General features: G+C 35.0%; 1 protein-coding gene and 1 long non-coding RNA gene across 2 annotated transcripts; one reads left to right on the plus strand and one right to left on the minus strand.

The window, feature by feature from the left end:
* The first annotated feature begins 585 nt into the window (after positions 1–585).
* Positions 586–20,852, plus strand: LOC138128354 (uncharacterized). Its single transcript, XM_069044557.1, has 2 exons — positions 586–879; positions 19,418–20,852. Exon 2 carries the CDS (start codon positions 19,434–19,436, stop codon positions 20,742–20,744), a length of 1,311 nt encoding a protein of 436 aa, XP_068900658.1. The 5' UTR covers positions 586–879; positions 19,418–19,433; the 3' UTR covers positions 20,745–20,852.
* LOC138128355 (uncharacterized) lies at positions 14,607–16,034 on the minus strand. The gene is made up of 2 exons (XR_011158612.1): positions 14,862–16,034; positions 14,607–14,808 (listed from the first exon to the last, which is right to left on the minus strand). It is a non-coding gene; the product is annotated as an uncharacterized lncRNA (long non-coding RNA).
* Positions 20,853–22,694: the final 1,842 nt, after the last annotated feature.

Consider the following 22,694-nt stretch of genomic DNA (forward strand, 5'->3'; position numbering starts at 1 on the left):
ATTAAGATATCTCTGGTTAGTTAAAATATTTGGTTTATAATATTGTTGTGATAACAACGTTGTTGACATCTCTGTAATATTTTTCATGAATATTTCATGCAGATTGGTTAGCATCAATTTTGAACGAATTAACAAAATGGTGTTAATAAAATTTTCTCATGCATTGATGTCATCCATTTCAATTGTCTCAACAAAAGTGTGTAATGTAAATAGTAAATTTTAATACAATTATGTGGAGTGTAAATAACTATTGAAACTATTTCGTCGCAACTCCTGTCTCACTCTGGCGTTAAAGTCTCCAAAAACATAACTTGGGAGTCGATCGTTTTTGACCATTGCGTCTAACTTATGGAAATGAGAAATTGAGTCAGTAGATGATTAATGCGGTGCCATGCAAGGCATCTGATGGTCATTTTCGATAATAAGTCACTCTCGGCCGTGGCATATACAAACCGCGACGTCCTATCCGCAAGGTTCCGCAACTCAAGAATAACAAATTTCCAAACCTTGACCTTGCCCCTGTAGACCCATTTGGCGAACGATCCCGCGGAAAATCGCTTCGAAGCGCTTCTTCTGATGGTGGATTTCTGCATCGAATGGACGATGCGAGACGGTTCGAGAGAGTACGTCCGGGTACTACCATTCACCTGACTCGTGGAGGTGCACAGCCTACTTGCTCGTTCCCCCTTTTTAGTAGCAACAGGTGTTTTGATCGATTTGGAACGCGACAGTGCGCTCGCCGCAACGGTTTTCGGTGTTTGTGCAGACTACAGTGATTCGATTTCCACAAGAAAAGTGATGATGAGGGAGTGATCGCAGTGGTTGGTGTGTGCCCCATTATGGATTTGGATTACATTTTCAATTTTGGATAATTTAAAGGTCAGTACGACAGTACCTCAAAGATGACCTGCGAATCCTTCCAAATATTTTACGCCAGTCTCAAAATAATAATTTATTTTCATATTATAAAAACTTTGAGTAGTACCTTACAGAATTATTTTTCCCAAATGCGATTTTTTCCTGGATACCTTGACGGTACTGATATTGCCAACAATTTTTGGGCAGTACCGAATCCATAGTTTCAACTGTTTCCTCAAATATCTTTGTGTTAGAATTTTTTGTGACGGATTGGTCCCGCTGACCGCTCTTACCAAAAAGTTTTGAGCAGTACCGAACCCATAGTTCCATATAATTTCTCAAATATCTGCCTGTTAATTTTTTTTTTGCCAAAAATCTGCGAACAGTACCGAACTCACAGTTTCAACTATTCCCCCAAATATCTGCCAGTTAGAGTTTTTTGGCGGATTGGTACCTCTGACCGCTCTTGCCAAAAATCTTTGAGCAGTACCGAACTCACAGTTCTGTCCATTTCCCCAATGTCTTAGAGGTATTAGATTTTTTTTTCCAAAAATCTTGGAACAGTACCGAACTCATTTCCCAAAGATCTGCCAGTGACATTTTTTTTAAGCGGATTCGTGACCGCATTTGCCAAAACTTTTTAAACAGTACCGAACTTGCAGTTTCAACCATTTTCCCAAAGATCTTTCTGTAGATTCTTTTCGACGCAAAAATCTTTTAGGAGTACCAAGTTCTGTCTATTTCCCCGAATGTCTGTTAGAATTTTTTTGATGGACTGGTGGCGCTGACCGCTCTTGCCTCGATCCTCGCCCGATCTGACACGTGCCGAATTTCGCCGTCCCGCCAAAACCGGATCGCTTCGACTTTCTGGATTTTTCTTGTTTACAAATTGTGATCGTTTGACATTTCGATCGATGCGCTTTCATTCCGGCACTCGTTAATTAACAGAATCCCGCTTAAAATTCCTCGAAGATTGCCAACCTTGATCTTAGATCAATGCGGACCTGTCGAACGAATTTATTTCTGTTTTCGGTATAATCGTGGCCAAACAATTTTCATTTGTAAATATTAATGGGCAGCGCACCCAAATACAAATAAATTTCAATGCAATTAACCTATGAAAGATGAAATGACAAAGTTGACGGTCAAAGGTTTAGACATTACTCATCGTCGACAAAAGGAGAAATTTGACAAGTTTTCAATTTGGATTAACTAACTTTCTTGCAGGAGTTATACAATATCTAGATGAGATTTTTGGCACAATTGCGGTGAGTTAATGCCGAAATTTGCGACCCCGTTTCGATTTTTTCTTAAGCGAGCGTTACCTAACCGGCAGCAATTAACGAAATTTGTTAACGACTCATTTAGTTTCATTTGGTGACAACTTTCCTCGCCATTTACCAATATTTGGCTTTTAACGACCAATTTCACTTGTAGTTACTTTTACCTGAAGCAATTGCGAATAACGCAATTTCTTGATATACACCTTTTCTCCGCCAGTAAATGTTAATTAAGAATTATATTACAGGAAAACCACCAGAACAATCCCAGCACAATTCATTGTTCTGAGCTTTCTTCAATATTTTTGATCGACCAATTTTGAAAGGTCATTGATTTAATAGTGTTTATTATTCTTACTGTTTAACATAATATTTATTGCCTGAAAAATCTCTATTTTATTTTTATTGCATTTTTTTTTGTTTTATTATTATTTATTATTTCAGTCCTACGAATGTAAGAAATGTATTCTAATTCTAATTTGAAAACAAGCAAGACTCCGCTTTTCGAGTTAAAGGAAAATATTAATTATTGTAGATTGTTAGTATTTTTGTCTGTTAAAAATAATCTTAATAGTGATAATTACAAAAACAACTCTAATGATAATAATGACAATAAAAATAATTGTATTTCACTCCCGCTCAACATCTATTAAAGCACTGTCACTATTCGATCAGTGAAGTTAAGCACCGTCGGCCGCGGTTAGGATTTAGATGGGTGACCGCCGAAGCAACTTCAATACAATTTCGAATGAAGAAACTCTGACATAGATGTCTTGTAAAAAGTGGGCGTAATGATAAATAAATCTGGCCCCCATGCCGTGCCCCCTATTTAAGATCATTATAATTATACTGACAACTCACTCTAATGATGATGATTAGAGTTTGTAATTAATTTTTTAAAACAACTTGGCGTAGAAGTATTAAAAACATGTGGTGGAAAAGAAGAATCAATTTCACCACTTACTGCTTTATTTTTTCAGGAACACTACAGAGATTTCTCTGCTGTTATCGGAGAAACTCGTCGTCTTATCTTTAGGCGACGAAAATTCCTTAACCAATATTTGACTTTTAACTACTTTTACCTACCGAGCACTCTCCATCTAGTGTAAATTTGAATTAGAATGTAAACAAAAGTACAGAAAATGAGTCATAATAATTAAAGGTGCAACGACCGTGATGTCTAATTAGTAGAAAAACTGGGCCAAAGATGGGTGTATTATTTTCGGACATTTATCATAGCGTGCCTTGAAACTAGTCCAAGAACGAAACAAGTGGAGGGAATTATAAAAAATCGCTTTTTTGCCAGTCAAATTTGTCGGTGCAGAAAAATATTAATTGATTGCAAGAATGTTGGATGTTTAGTTGTGCAACGCTGTCTCGATTTCTCGCTTTTTCATGCTTTTTCCTCGTGCAACAATTCCAACAATTTCACTTTTCGCCTTTAATAGAAAGATTTGCATAAATGGTTCTTCATATCGCACCGCAACCTCTTGCAAATGGTAATTACGACCGTTACGAAATGGCTACACGATAATTCCCCGGTACGGAAGCGAACTTCCTTAATAATAAACAATTAAAAAAATCCTTGACCATTATTCAAGATGTTCATCGTGTACGAAATAATGAATCATTCCGGCTCTAATGTCTTTCGTAATGTTGGAGATTAAGAGATAAAGCCGTGCCGCGTGAAGCTTCATTATCCGGAACTGCTGTCACTCCTCTGGGAATCCCTCGCTCAATTCGATGACCAGACCTTCCGCAGTGGTGCTCCGGTTTCGGGTGTCGCCGCTCCACCTGTTGCATTATGCGGAATGTCCGCGTAACAGTGAAGGAGGTGACGTGACGCGATTGGGGACGGCTGAATTACCCAGATGCATAAAAAATATTTAAATATTTAAATTCTGTGGGGTTGGTTGGTTCATCGGGGCCGAAGTGCTGTTATTCGATCGGTATTTGGGTAAAGACAAAGTGGAATAAATTTAAATGAGGAAAGAGCACAAGTCGAGAGAGGGAATACATAGCTCATGCTGTTTACATAAATTAATGAAAACAAATATCAACAAATGTTTGTAGTAGTTTTGTTAAGTTTTTGTCGTGAATCATAAATTTGAAATGTCAAGTTTGTCGTAATATTTATGTAAATTAATAATGAAATAATCGGTACTAATAAACACTGATGCAAAAGTACAAGTAAACGGACGAAATTACTAGTGATACATATTTAAAATTCAAATTATAAAAAATTTTTGAGTTTAAATTATTTGAACAAGACTGACTAATTTAAAATCGCAAATGGCCTCATTTTTCATTTTACATTAATTTTATTAGCTTCTTAAATTTTGTTTTTTATTCCTTTATTACTGAATTCTTCCCACGGAGTATGTACCGAGCGCCGTGGCCAAGCGCTAAGCACCCTGCTTTGCATTCGAGAGGTGCAGGGTTCGAATCCCGGTGTGGATATTCCCAGATTTTTTCATCTTGATATGCGTAAATAGATGCATAATCAGTAATCACCTCTCGTAGCTACACCGCCATCCTTCCGAACCCATCTGACACCAGGCCCATCCATGGACTCATTTCTGATGTGTAGCTGAAAAGGCTCTGGTCCTTTATCCAAAAATCCTCACTTGGACAAGTCTTGGGGTCGTTAGGAAAGGAGGCATACATATAATTTTTCTATCTCTTTTGTTTTACGAAAAATTTGAAAAATTGCCTATTGTATTCTTGCTGGTTTCCGGTAGAGAATCCGGCGAAATTGTTCCCCAAGATATCCTCTAAGAAGCTGAAGCGGCACAATTGAATTTGTTATTAAAAGAGTCTGGGGCAGAATGAAAAATGGATTTTAAAAATGGATGAAAACATTAAAATTATATTCCACGTTAAGAAAAATTTTGGCAATTGTGCGATTAATATAAATGAATAAATTGTAATTTTTTATGTGACCAGGTTACAGCTACAAAATGAATGATTTAAAGGACGATTCGGTACTTCCCACAAAATTAACGTCATCTGTGCGTGTTTAACAAAGCCTCTATATGACAGAATACATTTTTATCTGATTCAGTGAAGGATTAAGCAATGAGAATGACAACACGACATTCTTCAAAAGTGGTCAAGGCGGAAACGTGTGGATCTTACCAGTTACATAGAATTACTACATGTTACGATGTATTATAAAAAAGGAAAAGTCAAAATATATTTTTGTAAGTTGTTTTAATACAAATCTACTGCACTGGGAGATATAACTCAAGTTATTTATCTAGTACTAGAATGCTCTAAAAATCAACAAATGTCAAAGTATTGCTTTAATGTTTTATCACGGCTGTTTTAGTTTCAATTTGTTTTTGCCTTTTATTTTCTTGAATGACTTCCATTTATTGTTCTGATCTAGACGCAAATTTTTTCAAATGTATTTTTTAAATCAAAAACATAATGACGAAATGTTAAATTTTCAATGAATCAAAAAAAAATAGAGGAGATTTACACTTATCAAGGACGATGATAGGTGTTTTTGTTTGTTATTTAAATTAGCGATAATTTTGGTAAAATGATAAAAGCAAATTTTGTTGTCTTATATCGGGTGCGGCAAGTTTTACTACTAATAACGACTTCTGATTAAACAAATCTTATCATACTTGGTACACGTAATTGGCTAATTATTAAGAATATATTTTGTTTGGTAATTTGTTGTTAATAAATAAAGCTATAAATTTAAATACAAAAAAATTACAGCAGATTTTCAATTTTTGATTTTTACACTGATGTGAGATATTTATTTAGGAAATTAGAGGAAAAAACATTCATTAGATTTGCATTGTAAAATTAAAAATTGATTTTATTTATGATCTGCGTAATTCAAGGGTCGTAAATTATGCGACAATGGGATTTGTGGAGAGTAGGTAGTGGTATTTTGAGATCGGGCTGGCTCGATTCACATTCATAATGAAGCTGTGAATAAGAGACTTTAAGAAGGTAAATGATCCTTTTGTTGATAAAATATAACATTTTGTCGTAAATCATTTGATTGTCTTACCATGTGATTTATTTTGTTTAATTGGAAGTCATGCTTGTGGGGGTGGAAGTAACATTTTTCGCATTCGACACTATTTTTTATTTTATCCAACACCTGCCACTTATAGAGTCATAATTGTTCTCATTTCAGACCAGTAAAGTAGTACATATATAAGTCACGCGTGTCTTATAAGTCATAACTCACGTGTGAATTATAATTGTAACTCACTCAAGTGTTACGTCACTTGAGAAAATTACGAGTATATCTAAACTTTTTCTCGCGTGACTTACAGCTAACATAACACACTCGTACCATAAATAACTATTATACACTCATTGACTATTACAACCAAAAAAAAACAGCTACAGTTAATGAAAATAAGAGATTTGAAATATGAATAGGTACATGCATCAAGCTTTTCTATTTTTTGCCGACATATAATTATGATATCACTCCTGCAATCGAATCTTTTATGAAGTAGAAATAAATTTATTGTGTTTTATCTGGCCGGATCAGTTCTTTAAAATCTGTAAATAATGTGCGAATCGGATTTTCACAATAAATCCGCGTTAGAGTAACAGGTCGAGCCGCCTACATTCACTCGTTTGTGTTGTGGCGAAGACCTCGAGGGCATTAGAAACGCCAAATAACGGAGGTGATCGCCACTTTCGTCCAACTTGATCCTATACACTCCTACATAATAGCAGGAATTTAAGGAATTGGCGGCAATGGGGGAAGTCAAGACACGCCCTATTTATCATTTTTGTGCTCTCCGTTGGTCGTGATTTGTTGTGATTTGACACCGTTTGGTACCGATTCAGTTCGTGGTTTGGAACGACATTAAAAGCGTGCCAAGTTGAAATTATCATAAGTTTCGCAACGAGTCGCATTCATAAGCTGCTCACCGGTGATTATTCAATTTTGTATCAATTAGCAAAGCTTTGATTAGCATTTTTGAATGATTTTCGCGGACAGCGTGTAATTAGTAGGCACGGCTGTGGTGAAATTGCTAAGCTGTCATGGCTCTCAACTATGGCTTTTGCTGATCATTTCTTTGTAAATTATCTTAGAAATTCTTAGAACTTGAGCTAATAATAAGCTTTCACGTCTCTTGTTATTTTATTTTTATTTTTTGTTTCTTATTGTATTTTTTACGATCAATATTTTCCAGCCTACAGATCCTGAACAATATGTTTTAAAAATATCTTGGATAAGTATTTTAATAATAAGTAATTGCTTATTTCTGTGCTTGCTGTACCACATCACAAGACAAATTTTTACTTACGTCACTTATTAAACGTTTTCCATTCGAAATTATTAATTAGTAACAATGGATAGTTTTTAAGAAAAAAACAGATTTGCTAAACACTACCAGTAAAAAATCTAGGAGTGTTAAATTTGGATATTTGTTTTTATTAAATTACCAATATATTTTTTATCTCTATTGAAGTATTTACACATTTTTTACTGCCAAATCTTTGTCCCAAATATTCTTTTCTCATTTTCTTTTCCATTATGATTGTTTCAGATTTACACTTATCTGGTTGATACATCTACCAAATTTCTTTCTTTCATTTTGATCGAATTATCTCTCTAGGTACCAATTTTGTGCAGATTTTAATCATTTTTCCAAACAGTTTTTTGAATAGGAACGAATCGCGCTGACCTAGAACCGCTTTGAAAACGGTAATCAACCATAACCCTCCAGAGCCAGCCACTTGCACAAGTCCAGCATTTATCGTGTGTTGCAAGCCTCATTCACATTGCTGAAATAGAAAGCGACAATCGCTCGGAGGGTTCGTCAGTAGGTCGAAACTGGACGCGGTGGTCGTTTTCTGGTTCACCGGCAACAAATCGAACTGTCAAAATTGGAATTCCCCTAAAGCTCTATCGCTGTTTCGGACATAATAACACCCATCTTCTATTCGTGAGAGTACTTTCTCTGGTCGGCGGCGGCGTTTGGTCGACTGGTGATAATTAAAGTGTGATCAGAGGCAATTAAGTACTCCACGTTTGCTACATCGGTAATAATTTTCCTCAATCTTCTGCCCTCTGTAGTACGATTGAGAAATGCTGGAAATGACGTCTGAGAAGATAAACGTTTCGAGAAAGTACGTCCGTTCTTTATTTGGGGATCTAAGCCCAGATAAAATCCGAATGGAACGTTTTAACGAACATTATTATTAACTTTGTTTGGAAAACTAGTTGAATTTATTATTTTATAATCCCTGAAGATACACTTTACTGATCTTTACTGTAACCAGGACCATCGTAAATTTGTCAAATTATACATAGATTTTTATCTTCGAGTTGATATATTCAGCGTTATCTAACTTCTAAATTAGTTATTAAATACAGCAATAATAATTCTTGATTGTAGGATTTTTATCAAAATTTATTTATCTTTATCTGCATTGCATTTTGTTTTTTGATTTTTTTCGTATCCCACCTCCACCCGGCGGCACGGCAATTTTGCCGGAGTACATACACTATTACGGATATTACTATCAAGTAATAGTGCAGTGCTTATCAACATAATTACCGGCGTCTTGCCTCCGCATTTTGACTTTGTTGTGTATTATGTTCTGTGTCAATGTTAAGGAACTTCCTCACGATGTGACATGAGTATAATAATATACCTTTTTGAATTTCATCTACCAATGTGTTATCTAAATCCAGAATTTTTAAGTTTTTAAAAAGAGATTGCGGTACTATTCCCGTTGCTGAAATTACAAGTGGTAAAATTGAAATTTTTTCTAAACACCAAAGATTTCTCATAGCAACGGACAGCTCTAAATATTTATTAATTTTTGTGTTATATGTCTGTGTTATATTATGTGAATTTGGAACAGCTATATCTAAAAGATATGCTTGCTTTTGTTTTTTATTTAAAATTATAATGTCTGGTCTGTTATGCTTAATATGAATGTCAGTTAAAATTGTTCTATCAGAATATAACTTGTAACTGTCATTTTCCAAACAACTTTCTGGTGTACAACTATAATGTGGTTGTGTATTCTTTAATAAATTGAATTTAACACCTAAATTCATGTGTATAATTTTAGCGAATATATCGTGACGTTTTTTATATTCGCTTTGAGCCAAAACGGTGCAAGAAGAAATGATCGATTGTAAACCGCATATGTGTTTTTTATAATTTCTTGTATTTATAACACGATCTTGTATTGCAAATATAAAACCCTCCGTCTCGGGGTGAATATTTGATTTCTTAAGCCATGCATGAGAGGCCTGAATATTAACTTCTGGTTGTTCCAGTTCTTTAAAGTATCTCCCATGTAAAGACTTCTGTTTTATATTTGCAATTGTGTCAGGTATATTTGGCTTAATAATGTCTGAAATTATATTATCACTTAAATTTAAAGGTGTGTAGCCTTTATCGGCTGAAACCCAAGCATTGAAAAAGATGTTATCACGAGCTCTATTTAGGAAATAATTTTTTAGTGAAGCAATTTGATTTTTTAGCAGTATTTCTAGATTTGAAAAACCCACCGTTTTCGCGTGGTAAATTAAATCTTTCAATAGCAGATTTAGGATGGTGTTTACTAAATTTGGTAAAAAGAACTCTAGTTTTAATGTTTATGTTCTGTAAATTAGTTTTGGACCATTTTATAACACCGAAAGAATAGGTCAGTAATGGAACAGCATATGTATTAACTGCTTTAATTAAATTATTACCATTTAATTTTGATTTTAAAATAGATTTAATTCTTAAATAAAATTGCTTTTCTAAATTTTCTTTTATAATTGAGTGTTGAATATGATTTGATTGATTAATACCTAAATATTTGATATTATTATTATTATAAAATAAGAGATACAGCATCTAAGCCAGATTTTTTTTATCATTGCCGATATTTCTATCAAGTAACGATAATTCCCTTGAAAGAACAATACACTCAAACTAACATAATAAGAACTACAGCTATGAACATTTAAAAAACATGAAAGAAAAATCTTGTTTATCGAAAGAACTTGTAGGAATTGTTTTAATTTTTTTAATACTGAAATGGAACAGAAGAAAAAGGTGCGGATGTGGGGGGTCCAGCAAAGCGTACTATGCGGTAGAGAAAACATTCTATTATACGAAACGAAAATCCAAGAATAGAAACAATATCCTTTCCGCTATTGAAACTTCATTAAATTTTATTGTACTTATTCCTTGGTGGCAATGTGGTTTTGCAAATCTCAACACTCAAACCACTGCACAATCAAAAGCAACGGTTGGAGTTATAGACCCAAAATAAAAATTAAATGAAATTCCATTTTAGTCATTTTTGTGAAATTTTGTAATTTGTTTCAAAGAGTCAAAAATACCAGAAATGGTTCGGCAAATGCAGCAGATAATAAAGAAATATTAATGCAGAAGGATTACAAGTACTTATAATAAATACAAAATGTTTATAAAAGAATGTAAGTAAGCTTTCCAACGGTATAGGGTTTATTAGTCGAATGTGAAACTCTAGGTGCTATCCTAAAATTACTAAATTGGGAAGAACTTTTCCGCTAAAGACAAGCTTGTCAAAAAAGCTTTCTACCAGTGCAATAACAAATACGGGATGCCATTTGAAAAAAATTAGTTTTCGAAATTTTTAGTTTGTTATGTTTAAAAAATCGCGCGACTGAGCAGGGTGTTGAGTAAACACTCAACAGATGCGGCAAACATTCAGGAATCAAACAGTGTCAATTATTTTAATTTATGCGTAACGATTTGGAAGGTACGAATTTTCGAACGGACCCCCGCAATTCGAAATTCTGGTAAAAAAAGCGCCACTGATCAAAAACGATGGCAGATAAGTAAAAACGACCTGTATAAATTTGATTGATAATTTAGCATAGAATTCAAAAATGAAATCAAACTGGGTAGGTTCCGTTTAAAAAAACATAACTTTAGTGTTTTTATAATATTCGGACAGACGGTATATACAGTGAGGGGCAAAAGTATGGAATAAATTCATTCAAAATTAAACAAAATTTTTTTCACAAAAATCTTTGGACAGGTCAATTTTAGTTTATAAAAATACATATTTTAATACAAAATAAAATTCCAAGCAGTCTCTATTTTTTTTCTTGATTCTGATAGGCCTTTTAATTGTCTAAACGCCAGTATAAAAATTTTGTTACCTTACATAAGGAAATTTTTGAGAAAAAAAAAAAAGTCAAAAAAAATAAATTTTATAACAAACAAAAACAAGAAAAATAGGGGGTTTCCATTTAAAAAAACTTTCGATGACGTCATAACTTGAAAACAAATGACTGCTTAGAATTTTCTTTGGTACTAAAACATGTATTTTTATAAACTAAAATTAACCTGTCCAAAGATTTTTTTTGAAAAAAATTTTGTTTAATTTTTAAGGAATTTATTCCATACTTTTGCCGCTCACTGTATACCGCAATATTTTCCGAATGTGCAGTAGAAGTGTAGCTATCATCTAGAAAAGAGGAAAAGTTGATATCTTTAACAACAAACAAGTTATGGAGCTTTTTCGCAACTCTAGGACACCAATATTTCCCTAAATTTGAAAAATGAGAAACATTTTCAAACAGGCGATTTATTTGGATGTGTGTTTATCTTATTCCGTTACAAATTAACTGAACTTTCATTCATCACTGAAGAATAAGTTTCATTTTAATCTATTAAAGTTTTAAGGAATAGTAGTTTTATGTTATTATAGGTAATGATAATGCCCACTCAATTAATCTTCTGTTTATTGTTCTCGAATTCGTTCAACTGTAAAATCTTCTAATCCTACAATCTTCCTGGTCAAGAAAAACAACACACATTTTCTCTTTGTCGGATGATGATTTATAATGTAACATTTATGTTTCGTTTTACAGTCACATAATTTACTTACCCAATCATATAACGTTCTTACACATCGACACTTACTGATTCTTACACGTCGTTGAATATTGATTTGGCACAATCTATTGTGGTAAATCAAATATATTGTTTTCATTGTTAATTATCCAGGTAAAAAATGTTAAATATTCACTTGATGACAACTTTTTGATCTCTACACATTTTTTGTTTGTTTTACAAAAATGGTTGGAATTTGTCTGTTGTATTAGTCAAAAACTAAATATCTTTAATAAATTTTCATAATAAGCTAACATGTAGGCACAAGCACTACAGCTACTCAGTAACGATGTGAACGTTCTCACTATAGTGGAAAAAATTAATATGTTAAAGAAAAATGTTTTGGATGCTTTCTTACTGATTACTTCGAAGGGAGTTGAATGAATTCTGAGGTATTTTATTTTTGGCATTTTTTAAGGACTAATAAGGGCTTCTGAGATATAGCAGTCCTATCCATGCATAAATCTTCCTTGTAAACCAGCGCAATAAGTTAAAAAAAAAAAAATCTATTCTAATGGTTTTTCCTTAATGTACTATTTCTAACAAAGTCCAGTCTTACTTCTCTGTGATAAATAGTTAAAGATACAGAGTGATCAACAAGAAAACAAATCCAATCATCTTTTGTTTCATGGAAACGTCTGTCCTAGCTTAATCGTACACATATGTATGCTTCCTATTCACAATTGTTTTATTGGTTGCTTACTTCTCGAAAAATATATCATTAATTAATTCATTATTAGTGGTAAAACCCATTTTACCACTTATTCTGGGATAGTTGTTGCTTACACTTTTTTTCAACGTTAATATCAACACCGTTGATTTAAAACTGACGTTTCTTTTACATTTCACCCAAAAATATGCTTACCAGTGGCGTCGCGTTTGGAAATAAAGCTGGTAATTTATCTGTTCTTACAAATGTAAAATGTTGCTCTTGTTTATCTTATAAATTGTCTCCATTATCTGATAATCGTAATAAAATGTACAATTATAATTCCAAATTGTCTACGTCTGAATGCTTATTTGCACAGAATCCGCTACGACATGCAACGCCTGCTCTGATTTGTTTTCTTTTTGATCATATTGCACTTTTTATGTAAGATGCTTCGCAAGATGCTGACATTTTTGTGTTGGATATATTTTGTATGATTCTAATTGTCTAAAATACCAACAATTTTTCCAATTCTTTGCCAAAGTAGTGACGATTTAGAAGCCGCGTAAAAATGTTTTCTTCGTATTCGTTTCCCGAGATACATAACGTGAAAAGTGGTGTATAACTAAATATATTAATTTTTCAGTTTATATACCTAACTTGACATCTGTCAAAGATAACCTCAAAATTTACAATTTATTCATGTTTTTCAAAATTTTTGACTAAATGAACACGAAAAACGTTGTGTGGACCTCGACCAAAAAGTGCCTTTTGTCCTCGCCTGTTTTAAGTCTCGGCTCCGCCTCGACTAGAAAACCCAGACTCGGACGAAAAAGATGCACTTTTTAGGCCTTGATACACAAATTACTATTTTTAGTCTGTCCTACTCGTAGGTGCTGTGGAGCTGTTCCCTCATTATTTTGTCTAAAGTACTGGTTTACACTTTTTTTTTTTTGTCATACTAGGACTAAGTCATGGTTTTTACAGAATTTTTCTTTCGAACCTAAATGTGACATTTGTTTTTTGTAACATATGAGGTTTTTCAGTGACACATAGTTTCAATGTAAACACACTATAGCCAAATATACATTTATTAACCATACATTAGTTATCTGAAATGTAACAATAGATGACTTCCTAGAATATTTTGCTTAAAGAGCGTCCCTCTTGAGTGTTCAGTAGTAGTCACTTGCCCTTATACCGATTTTCCAGGTTGGAAATGTCCTGTCTTTGTTTTAACGTCATTAACTCAGGGAAATTTTTCTTTCAAATATAAAAATGTATCGCTGTTCTGCTCATTATCCTAACAAAAATTTTGATAAGCCGTAGTTTAGTGCGTAAGAATGGCAAATAGATGTTTTCGGCCTCCCAATCTGGGAAATATAGCGTTACCTTACACTTTAGGTCAAAGGAGGTGCGATTTCCCGTACAATGTCAAAAATTTCTAGTGGAATGTGGGAAAAATCTAGTGGAGTACGGGAAAAATGTGCGGACACCGTTGATTTATTCTTTTCACAGTTACTTTAAAATTAAAGTGTCCATACGTTACTTTAATTTGGTGTAAAAAAACACGTTTCCCTGAATAATTTTTCCGATAAATGTGTTTGTTTAATTTATATCGATCAAAAAAGAAAATAATCGTAACAGGGAAAATACAACCTATTGGGTTGGCAGCTTTATATGTCAAAAATTTTGACAATTGTCAGGTATTTCATAAATATCTGCACAATAAAACAAAACCACAGAAGTTGATATATGGTTTTGTGTACCTACTTTATCCAGTACTAGCTGTTAGTGCTAAAGTGCAACTGGAAAATAAAAATCTACAAAACATTCTAACCCCAAAATCTTGTATTCACCTGAAGAAAGATGATTCGTTTTCACCAGGAAGTAGTGGTTAAGTACAAGACATTTTAATAATTTGCAACATTATTAACATAATTTATTTTGTAAAATTACAGTTGTAAACATTATTGTTACAATTCTCCACTTTAGAGAACAATGCAGAAACAATTTGGTAACTGTCAGCTTTATTACTTCTGGGTTGAATGTCAATATGTTGTACTGGTGCTTCTCTTATGGTACTGATGATGGAATTCTCAATGTTGGATGGTTACATTGGAAGCAACTGCTAAAAATTCAAGTAGATAAAAGCACTGTATCGAAGTTTGTGACACAACTCACCATTGTTTGATGAGCTGTAGCTGCAACACAGTACATTTTGTTTTTGATGTTGAAGGAAGGCCATCAGTCATCACGAATCATTTTAGGAACTTCAATCTTGTGTCCATAGGGCAATCAAGGTTCAAATATTTGTCAATTTTATTTGAAATTGTTTTAATACCAATTTAACCTGACTTCCATATATGTATTTCTTCACAGTTTCAACCCAGTTTGGATTGGTAATGGCAAACGATCTACAAATATTGGTTTTTGTGTCAGTTATCAATATAATATCTTCTCTTGACATTTTCCATTTTCAGAGTATATAACTCCTTTCGGAGACAGGCACCACAAACACCTATTAATAAAACTGTCTGTAATAAAATATGGTTTATTAAAAATTTGTGAATTAAAGAATAGTTATTACATACTTTCGTGAGAAAAAATTGTTCTATGTAACGTTGTTTCGATTTTTGTGGTAATAATTCAGAATTTAGTCCTGCCACTAGTTGTACTGCCTCTGGTGTCACATTTAACTCACTCTATATTATATACTAGACATTTTTTTCACTCGATTAATACACCAAAATCAAATTTTGAAGCACGACCGTGAAAATTTAGCCGGCAAATAATTTGTTAGGAAAAAAACAAATGAGCGGTCACGGTCGTCAAGGAATTGATTCCACAGCATTCGATTCTTTATTGACGATGTCAAATTCTACAATAAAATTAGTCTTGATTTTTAAAAGATTTAATATTTTGGTCAGCCGAAAAGTCTAATACAAATGTCGTACGGGACGTATTTTCCGGCCCTCCAACTAATCAGGCACTCGGCTGCGCCATCGTGCCCGAAACCAGTTGTCGTGCCGGAAAATTCACATCCCGTACTCTAATGTAAATAACTATTTCAGTTCAGCCAAGAGTGTTTAAGATATTTTTCTTTCCTGTAGTACGAGCAAGTGGCTCACGTTTCGTCCACGCCCTTTTTACATAATGGCTTTTTCTATCTCTGCTATCCCATTTACACAGGAGGCAACAAAATTTCCTACATCCAAGATTCTATCCAACCAAAAAGAGCAATGATTTTCAGGTTTTAGTTCATTTTCCACAAATATGTTTCATAATGGCTCTTTTTGATCTTCACATGAAGGAAACTTATTTTCATTATGAAAGCGTACAGCTTAAGACGAGTCAAAGAGCAAATGTCACTCTTTTGTATCGTGATCATGATCCAGTACCTTCAACATAACCATCATCATTATAATATACTAAATTTAATTCTCGCAAAAAAAAAATTAAATTTGTTCTGATCATTTTGAAAGTAATATACCCTTGCATCAATTGCATCCAGTCTTTTGATCTAGATCTAGTAGTTATGCGCACTTTTTGAACAAATTTAGACCACGCATCAAGTCATCACGGTTTTCTTGTGTTAGTAACTGAGACGCACGCGAAGAAGTGCTTGCTTCAACATTAAGATCATTGTAAAAGCTATTTTCTTCTCTTCTTGACTGATGGTATTAGTGTATGAGTCATCATCGCTTGCTTTGCTCATTCCTCAAAAAGCAGCAGCAGATATGAAGAGTGCTACTCTTGTCTTCGTCGCCCACTTTCCAACCAAAATAAAGATGCTAACGTTGCTTAATGAATGATGAATTAATGTTGCGCTTTTGAGTTTTAAAAATGACATCACCAGATCGCCACACACGTAACAAGAAGGGTGGGGGTGGTTGAAACACTTCTTTGGTATGTTGCTGTAAGTACTATTGTACTAGATACCATTGTACTAAAATGATGGTATAGTACGTGTAATCTGAGCAAGGGCAAGCTGTGTAAGCAGAAGATAATAACACGTTCACTTCGATCACAAAAAATCTGTGGGTGATAAAAAATTTGCATAGCATTTTTACATTCAAGGTCACAAATTTAATTTTATTACTTTTTGAAATGTGAAGATTAAAACAGGTGGTTTTGTTCGAGAAACAAACTTAATCAAGAACTTGAATTGATTGAGTTGAACACTAATGTAATGATTATGCAAACTAATTCAAGAGCAATTGTCGAAATAATTGCGTCAAAGTCACCGGAAATCATGGCCACCATCAAAGTCAATGGTTGCATGTTTCTGCATCCGCTTCCACGTTCGTTTAAGAACAGAACAGTAAATTCGAGTTTAATTCTATTGAAGAAACACGCGAAGATTGTTCTTTCGCAGCAACAACCGGAAGTCTCCGCAAAATTAACATTCAAAGCATTCCACCTCATTGATGTTGTGCTAAAAAAATCTTCAATGCAAGCATAAATCAGCCGAGTCAGACGCTAGATTCAGAGAGCCCCAGCTCGATTATCCTCCTCGCTTTACAGTTTCTCTTCTGGAAAAAGCTGCGATTGTGAGATTCCTCGAAATTATAAATGCGGAATTCTTTTATGCGTCCAACAATACAGACACCAAAACAAATTGTTGCCGGGCATCGGACGAATCCCGGAACGCTAATTTCATTAACGGACACCTTTTACGGGCGAAGTTGGTGTCACGACCGGACGAGCGGTACCGCCGGCTCCACTGAAAATAAACAAATGACGCTTGTGGGTCACTTTGTGGGCGACGCGTCACGTGGTCACGGCTATCTGGATGTCATCTAATAACACGTCGTAATTCTGATACGCGTTTCCAGTGACTGTGTCGGAGCCGCTCCGGTAAACGCGACCAGGAAGTAGGCTGAGACAATGCACAGCCACCTTTTTACCCACTTCTGGCAAAAAGCAGAACCGGCTCCGGGGTCGGTGCCGGAATCGACCGGAAACTGCGGTCGGGGAGATGGTTTTTTGGGAGTTGTGTGCGGTCCGGAATTCGGGCCTAATAAGGTTCGTTGACATTTTCGCAGAAAGTGGAAAAACATTCTTGTGAACCGGCTATTACTTTACGTCTTTTACAAATTAGAGGGTTCTCAGATTTGTCCATTGTTGCTAGTTTTTCGGTTGTTTATAAAATGATGATTTTGAAATAATTACGTTTTACATAAATAAAACTGTCATGTAGAATAAATGCTGGCGCAATTATAAAACCAAACCATCAAAACGAAAATTCTGTTTTAAATTCAAGAGACAATTTGAAAATTGTCTTGAACCCAACACAAGCGGGTTCTAATGGCATTGATCCTTTCCGTAAATTTTCGGTTACTTTATCTAGGTAAATGTAATTCTGGATTTTAGCTAAATTGTCACTATCATCCCACATGTTTTCTATTGGGTTTAAATCAGGACACTGCAGTAGAGGCCAACACACACACACACACACATTGGGACTCTGTTATGGCTTGAGGGCTTTTCGGAGTAGTGACCGTTATTGCGCCCATATAACCGCGGTCCGACCCTCGGTAGAGTTAAGAGAAGTCTCCCGCGGGTGGGACGCTGTCGTCGCGTGTTTTTCATAGCAGCATTCGCTCCTGTGTATGGGGAAGACGGACCAGATGAGGAAAACCTCTGAAAAAAACGTTTTCCAACAACAGTGCGGCCAGGGATTAGAACCCCGGACCACCCGAATTTGAACCGGCACCGCCTATCACGCGGCCACAGTGCCCGGTCATTTTTCATTTACAGATTTTTCACTGGTTTATCGCTCTGCCTTCGCGCAGATATCTCCAAGGTTACAGCCCATGAGAGAATTCAACCCCTCTACAAGGTTAACTAAACTCGGAGCTCACGTTTTACTTAAAAATAACGTTTTTAGCGGAATTATAACAAAATAATCTTCTTCTAATCTTGTTTTAATTGCACTCAAACTCTACGTTTCTCTGTTTTCTTTTTCTTTTCCAGAAATTGACAACAGAAAAACTTGTCTATTGTCACCTGAAATTATATTTAAAATTTCTCTTGAGACAGGAATAAAAATAGTTTGAGCGTGTTTGGGATCTACAATCTTTTAAGACAATAATAAATTGCAAAATTCGGGCCTTTCTTGTTTTTTTCAAAGTTTCTTTTGTAACTTTCATTCTCATTATGTACAATACCCACAAGTATGAGTTTTCCCACCGAAAGAAAGTTTGAAGATCAATCTTGAAGCATTTCCAGCTCATACCATCAAGGTGACCGACCTAGTTCTTGTATTGATGAAAAAGAAAAGTTTATTTTTCCATCTTGTCTGCCAAGATAAATTAATTCACTGATTTCCAGTTACTTTTTACGCAATTCATTTCAATATTTTATAAATCTTAACTTTCAACTTAAATCATTAGTACTCGTAGATTTTACGCTTTTACATTTAACAAATTAGATATTGTTTATTTATTATGTACTAATTTTCTAAAGCACTTCTAAACAGTATACTCCATAAATCATTAACTGCTAAGAGAGAGCTGACAATTTCGAATACGAAGCAAATTATCACTTTTCTGCTAATGTTAAAAGCAAATAAATTACATACAATACTAATGAGTAGCACCAGGTGAATCAGTCGTGATTAGCACCAACAAAACTACACTCTTTATCAGTACTTTGTAAGGTGCTTTCTGAATAATTTCCAACTCCAGTAAGCTTGTAATTTTTTTAGTTTGACTGATTTTGCGTTTTTCTTGCAGATAATGCCATCCGAAAATGCCCATCGCCACTCTGCTCCTTAGGGAGGAAACTCCGGCTTCCTTGGCGACTTTGGTGGAAAAGTCGCAACATCGCAAGCCGCCGCTTCCCGAATACGACCTCCAGCTCAACCCCAACCAACTCGATCTGGTTTTACGCGCGAAACCGGAAACTCCCGACGAGGGCTTCGAGTCGGATATCGACAGCCTGTCGATCGTGTCGAGCGATGGAAGTTTCGAAACGAAAACAGCCGAGACAGACAGCGCTAACGGTTCGGCAAGCTCCGACAGCGACACGGAAACGAGCGAGCCGAACCGAGACCACCCGAGAGAGTCCTACAATCTAGTCGACTGCGTCTGCTACACCGACGTCAAATTCCCGGACGTTCTCGTTTTCGTCATCAAAAAGGAAGCTCTGGTTTTCAAGTTCGACAATTTGAACAACTTGAGGAATTTCTATCTGAATTTCACGGCGGTCAAGGCTGTGACCAATCAGAAGGCGTACAACAATTCCGGCGGGAAGTTCAACTTGTTGCAGAGAACTGACAATAATGGAGTCACCCATATTGAGATCACGCGGGAACCGGAATTGTCAAAGTTTTTGGCTACGAATGAGGGGCCCACGAGTATAATTAGCATCAATACCCCAGAGATAAGCGAGAGGAAAGTCAGCACGTTGAAGAGCACCCCAAAACAACCCCTAGTCACACAAACCACCCTCGATAGGACCGTTCTTAGAAAAGTTTGGAATTCAGCTGAAGACCTTCTAAGTACAACACCCAGACGTCCAGATAGACGCAAGAAGATTAAAGGAAAAGCGCCGCCGCCGCCGCCCCCTTCTAAGGCCACCCCCACTACCTCCGACGTCCTCAGAGGGGAATACGTTAGAGTCAACGTCAATGTGGACGCGATCAAAGAGAAGGACTTCATCGCCAAGAGCCAACTCAAGGAGAAGAAACCGATCAAGCCGAATCTGGTGACCACTTTGTTGACTTCCAAGCCCAAGATGGAACCAACGTGGACCAATTCGGTGCCGAGATTGTTGAAGAAGCAAAGGAGCAAGAGCGAGACTCGTGCTTTCACACCGATGGCTTACAGATACATCGACACTGCGCCCACTTACTCTCCGATGAGTAACAGATTGTTTGGGTTGTCGCCGAAGCTGAGAGATTTTGGTACGGAGTCGATGAGTGAGTGTCGGTGGAACAGTGTGGGGGAGCTGAGCTACAAAGGGGGGAATTTAAAAAGTGTCATCAAGAAAGATGAGAATAAGAAGAAAAATGAAAAGAAAGTGACTTTTAGCGCTTATACAACCGTGCAAGTTGTGTGAGAAAGAGGATATTGTACTGATTTAACTTCTTGTATTAATGTCTTGTATATTATTGTAGTTTGTATATATGCTGATTTTAAAAGTCAATAAATCATGTATATAACCGTAGTCAAGCGACTTGGTAATTTTATTTTATTTCAGAAGTTGTGAGAATGTCAAAATAAAAGCTACATTGAAATTATTTCCAGATGTCTTCATAACTTTATATACTGCGCCGCAAAATTAATGCATAATTTAGAAAATTAATCGTATTTCTTTTTAGAAAATTTTTCACTGCCATTTGGAAACTAAAAATGTTCATTCGCACTATCTTAAAGTTTAAATCCGATACTCATTAGAACACCACTTTTCATAATGCATCATTTAAAATTAAAATTTACAGGCATTTTTAAAGTTTTTACACAGTATGCGCTAATTTGCGACTTTCAAAAAACTAAAGTCAGTTGTTTTTTTTTCATTAAGAGATAATAAAATAGAAGATCTGACATCTATTGAGGTCTCTATAAAATTTAACCCGATATTAATTTTATTTGCTATTTAAGCCTTTAAGCGTAATAACAATGGTGATTTTCTTCTAAGTGATGCAAACGAATGTATAGAAATTCATTTGGAATGACCTGAGGATAGGTGTTTCTGTTATGCCAAGGCATCCATAGGTAATAATTTACGATATACCTAAGTATTGTAACGTATCACATTACTATATGAGATGGAAATAGTTATTTTTGTACTCATAGCCTCAAAATCGGTATTTCCCGGTTGTCCTCGGAGTATGGAAACAAGGATTTCCCGCACGCCGTGTTTTTCTTAATTTGCAAGCAGAATCTATGGGAAATTGCATTGTAAGGTAATAAATAATTTAATAACTCAGACAGACGGAAACGCCAATTCATTTTGAACAAAATGGACGTTTCGTCACATTTGCAATTGTAAAATTAATTCTCAACACAAAAAAATAAGCAATTCAAAAAGGTAAGAGTAAAAACAGGGGAAGAATTCGTTCAACGTGTTATGTGATCGTGGTATAGTTGGTTGCAAAAAAAACGGGAAGTGTCAGAATAAAATTGACACATTTTTACAATTTTTCCATAGTGTGAAACCTTCTTACGAGAGATAGGTTAGAATTAACATCAAAGTTCAATGACATTTTTTAAAATTATTTGATAGGTATTGTCAAGTAGACAATTAATTGAAAAATGGACAAAACCAAATTTACATTAGGAAAATTTTCGTTTCCCGATTTTTTTTGCAACCAGCTCTGTAGACGGCGCCGACGCTTTAAATTTTAATAATCTAGTAATCAGGGCGGAAGGTGCTACCAACCCAATAGTAAAAAATTACCAATATTAAATAATTTACATTTTTGATTTTATTTTAAAATATTTTTGAATTCGTTAGAAAAAATATTGTACCTAACGTTTGCGGGAAGAAATTTCCTGCGTCAGCACTAATGCAGCACTCCGTGCGGTCGTGCCGCAAATAAAGTGCTCACTCGGGAAATTTCACTTCCCGCATACGGTAGGTAAATAGCTATTACGAACCGAGTGCGAGAAGATATTTTTCGCGCCTGAGTGCATTATTGCGCAAAAGTGCGGAATACGTCTTTATTTTCGTTCTTTCGAAATTTTTAACATCCAAATTGGAGAAATTAGAAATTATGTTCAGAATGGTCGAAATCTAAGTTCGTGGTTGACTGTTGCGGTCGCGAAATGTCATTTTGATATACTTTTCTTATGTTGTATAATATTTTAACTTTTACCTGATTTCTTATAGCACATTGCTAATAATAAATTTATTTATTTATTTATCATTAAAAAATTCTCTTAATAAGTTTAAAGTTTCGATTGTACAGTGAGGAGTTACTCCATTTTGTTGAAAGTAGAATTTGTGAATTATATCATCATGCAGTTGATCAATAAATTGATCCAAAATTTCAGTTCGATATCTTTG

Source organism: Tenebrio molitor, chromosome 4, assembly GCF_963966145.1.
Source record: "Tenebrio molitor chromosome 4, icTenMoli1.1, whole genome shotgun sequence".
NCBI lineage: Eukaryota > Metazoa > Arthropoda > Insecta > Coleoptera > Tenebrionidae > Tenebrio > Tenebrio molitor.

Bases quoted from the DNA above. Each gene is read 5' to 3' on its own strand.
- LOC138128354 (XM_069044557.1), top strand. From the start codon at position 19,434: ATGCCCATCGCCACTCTGCTCCTTAGGGAGGAAACTCCGGCTTCCTTG.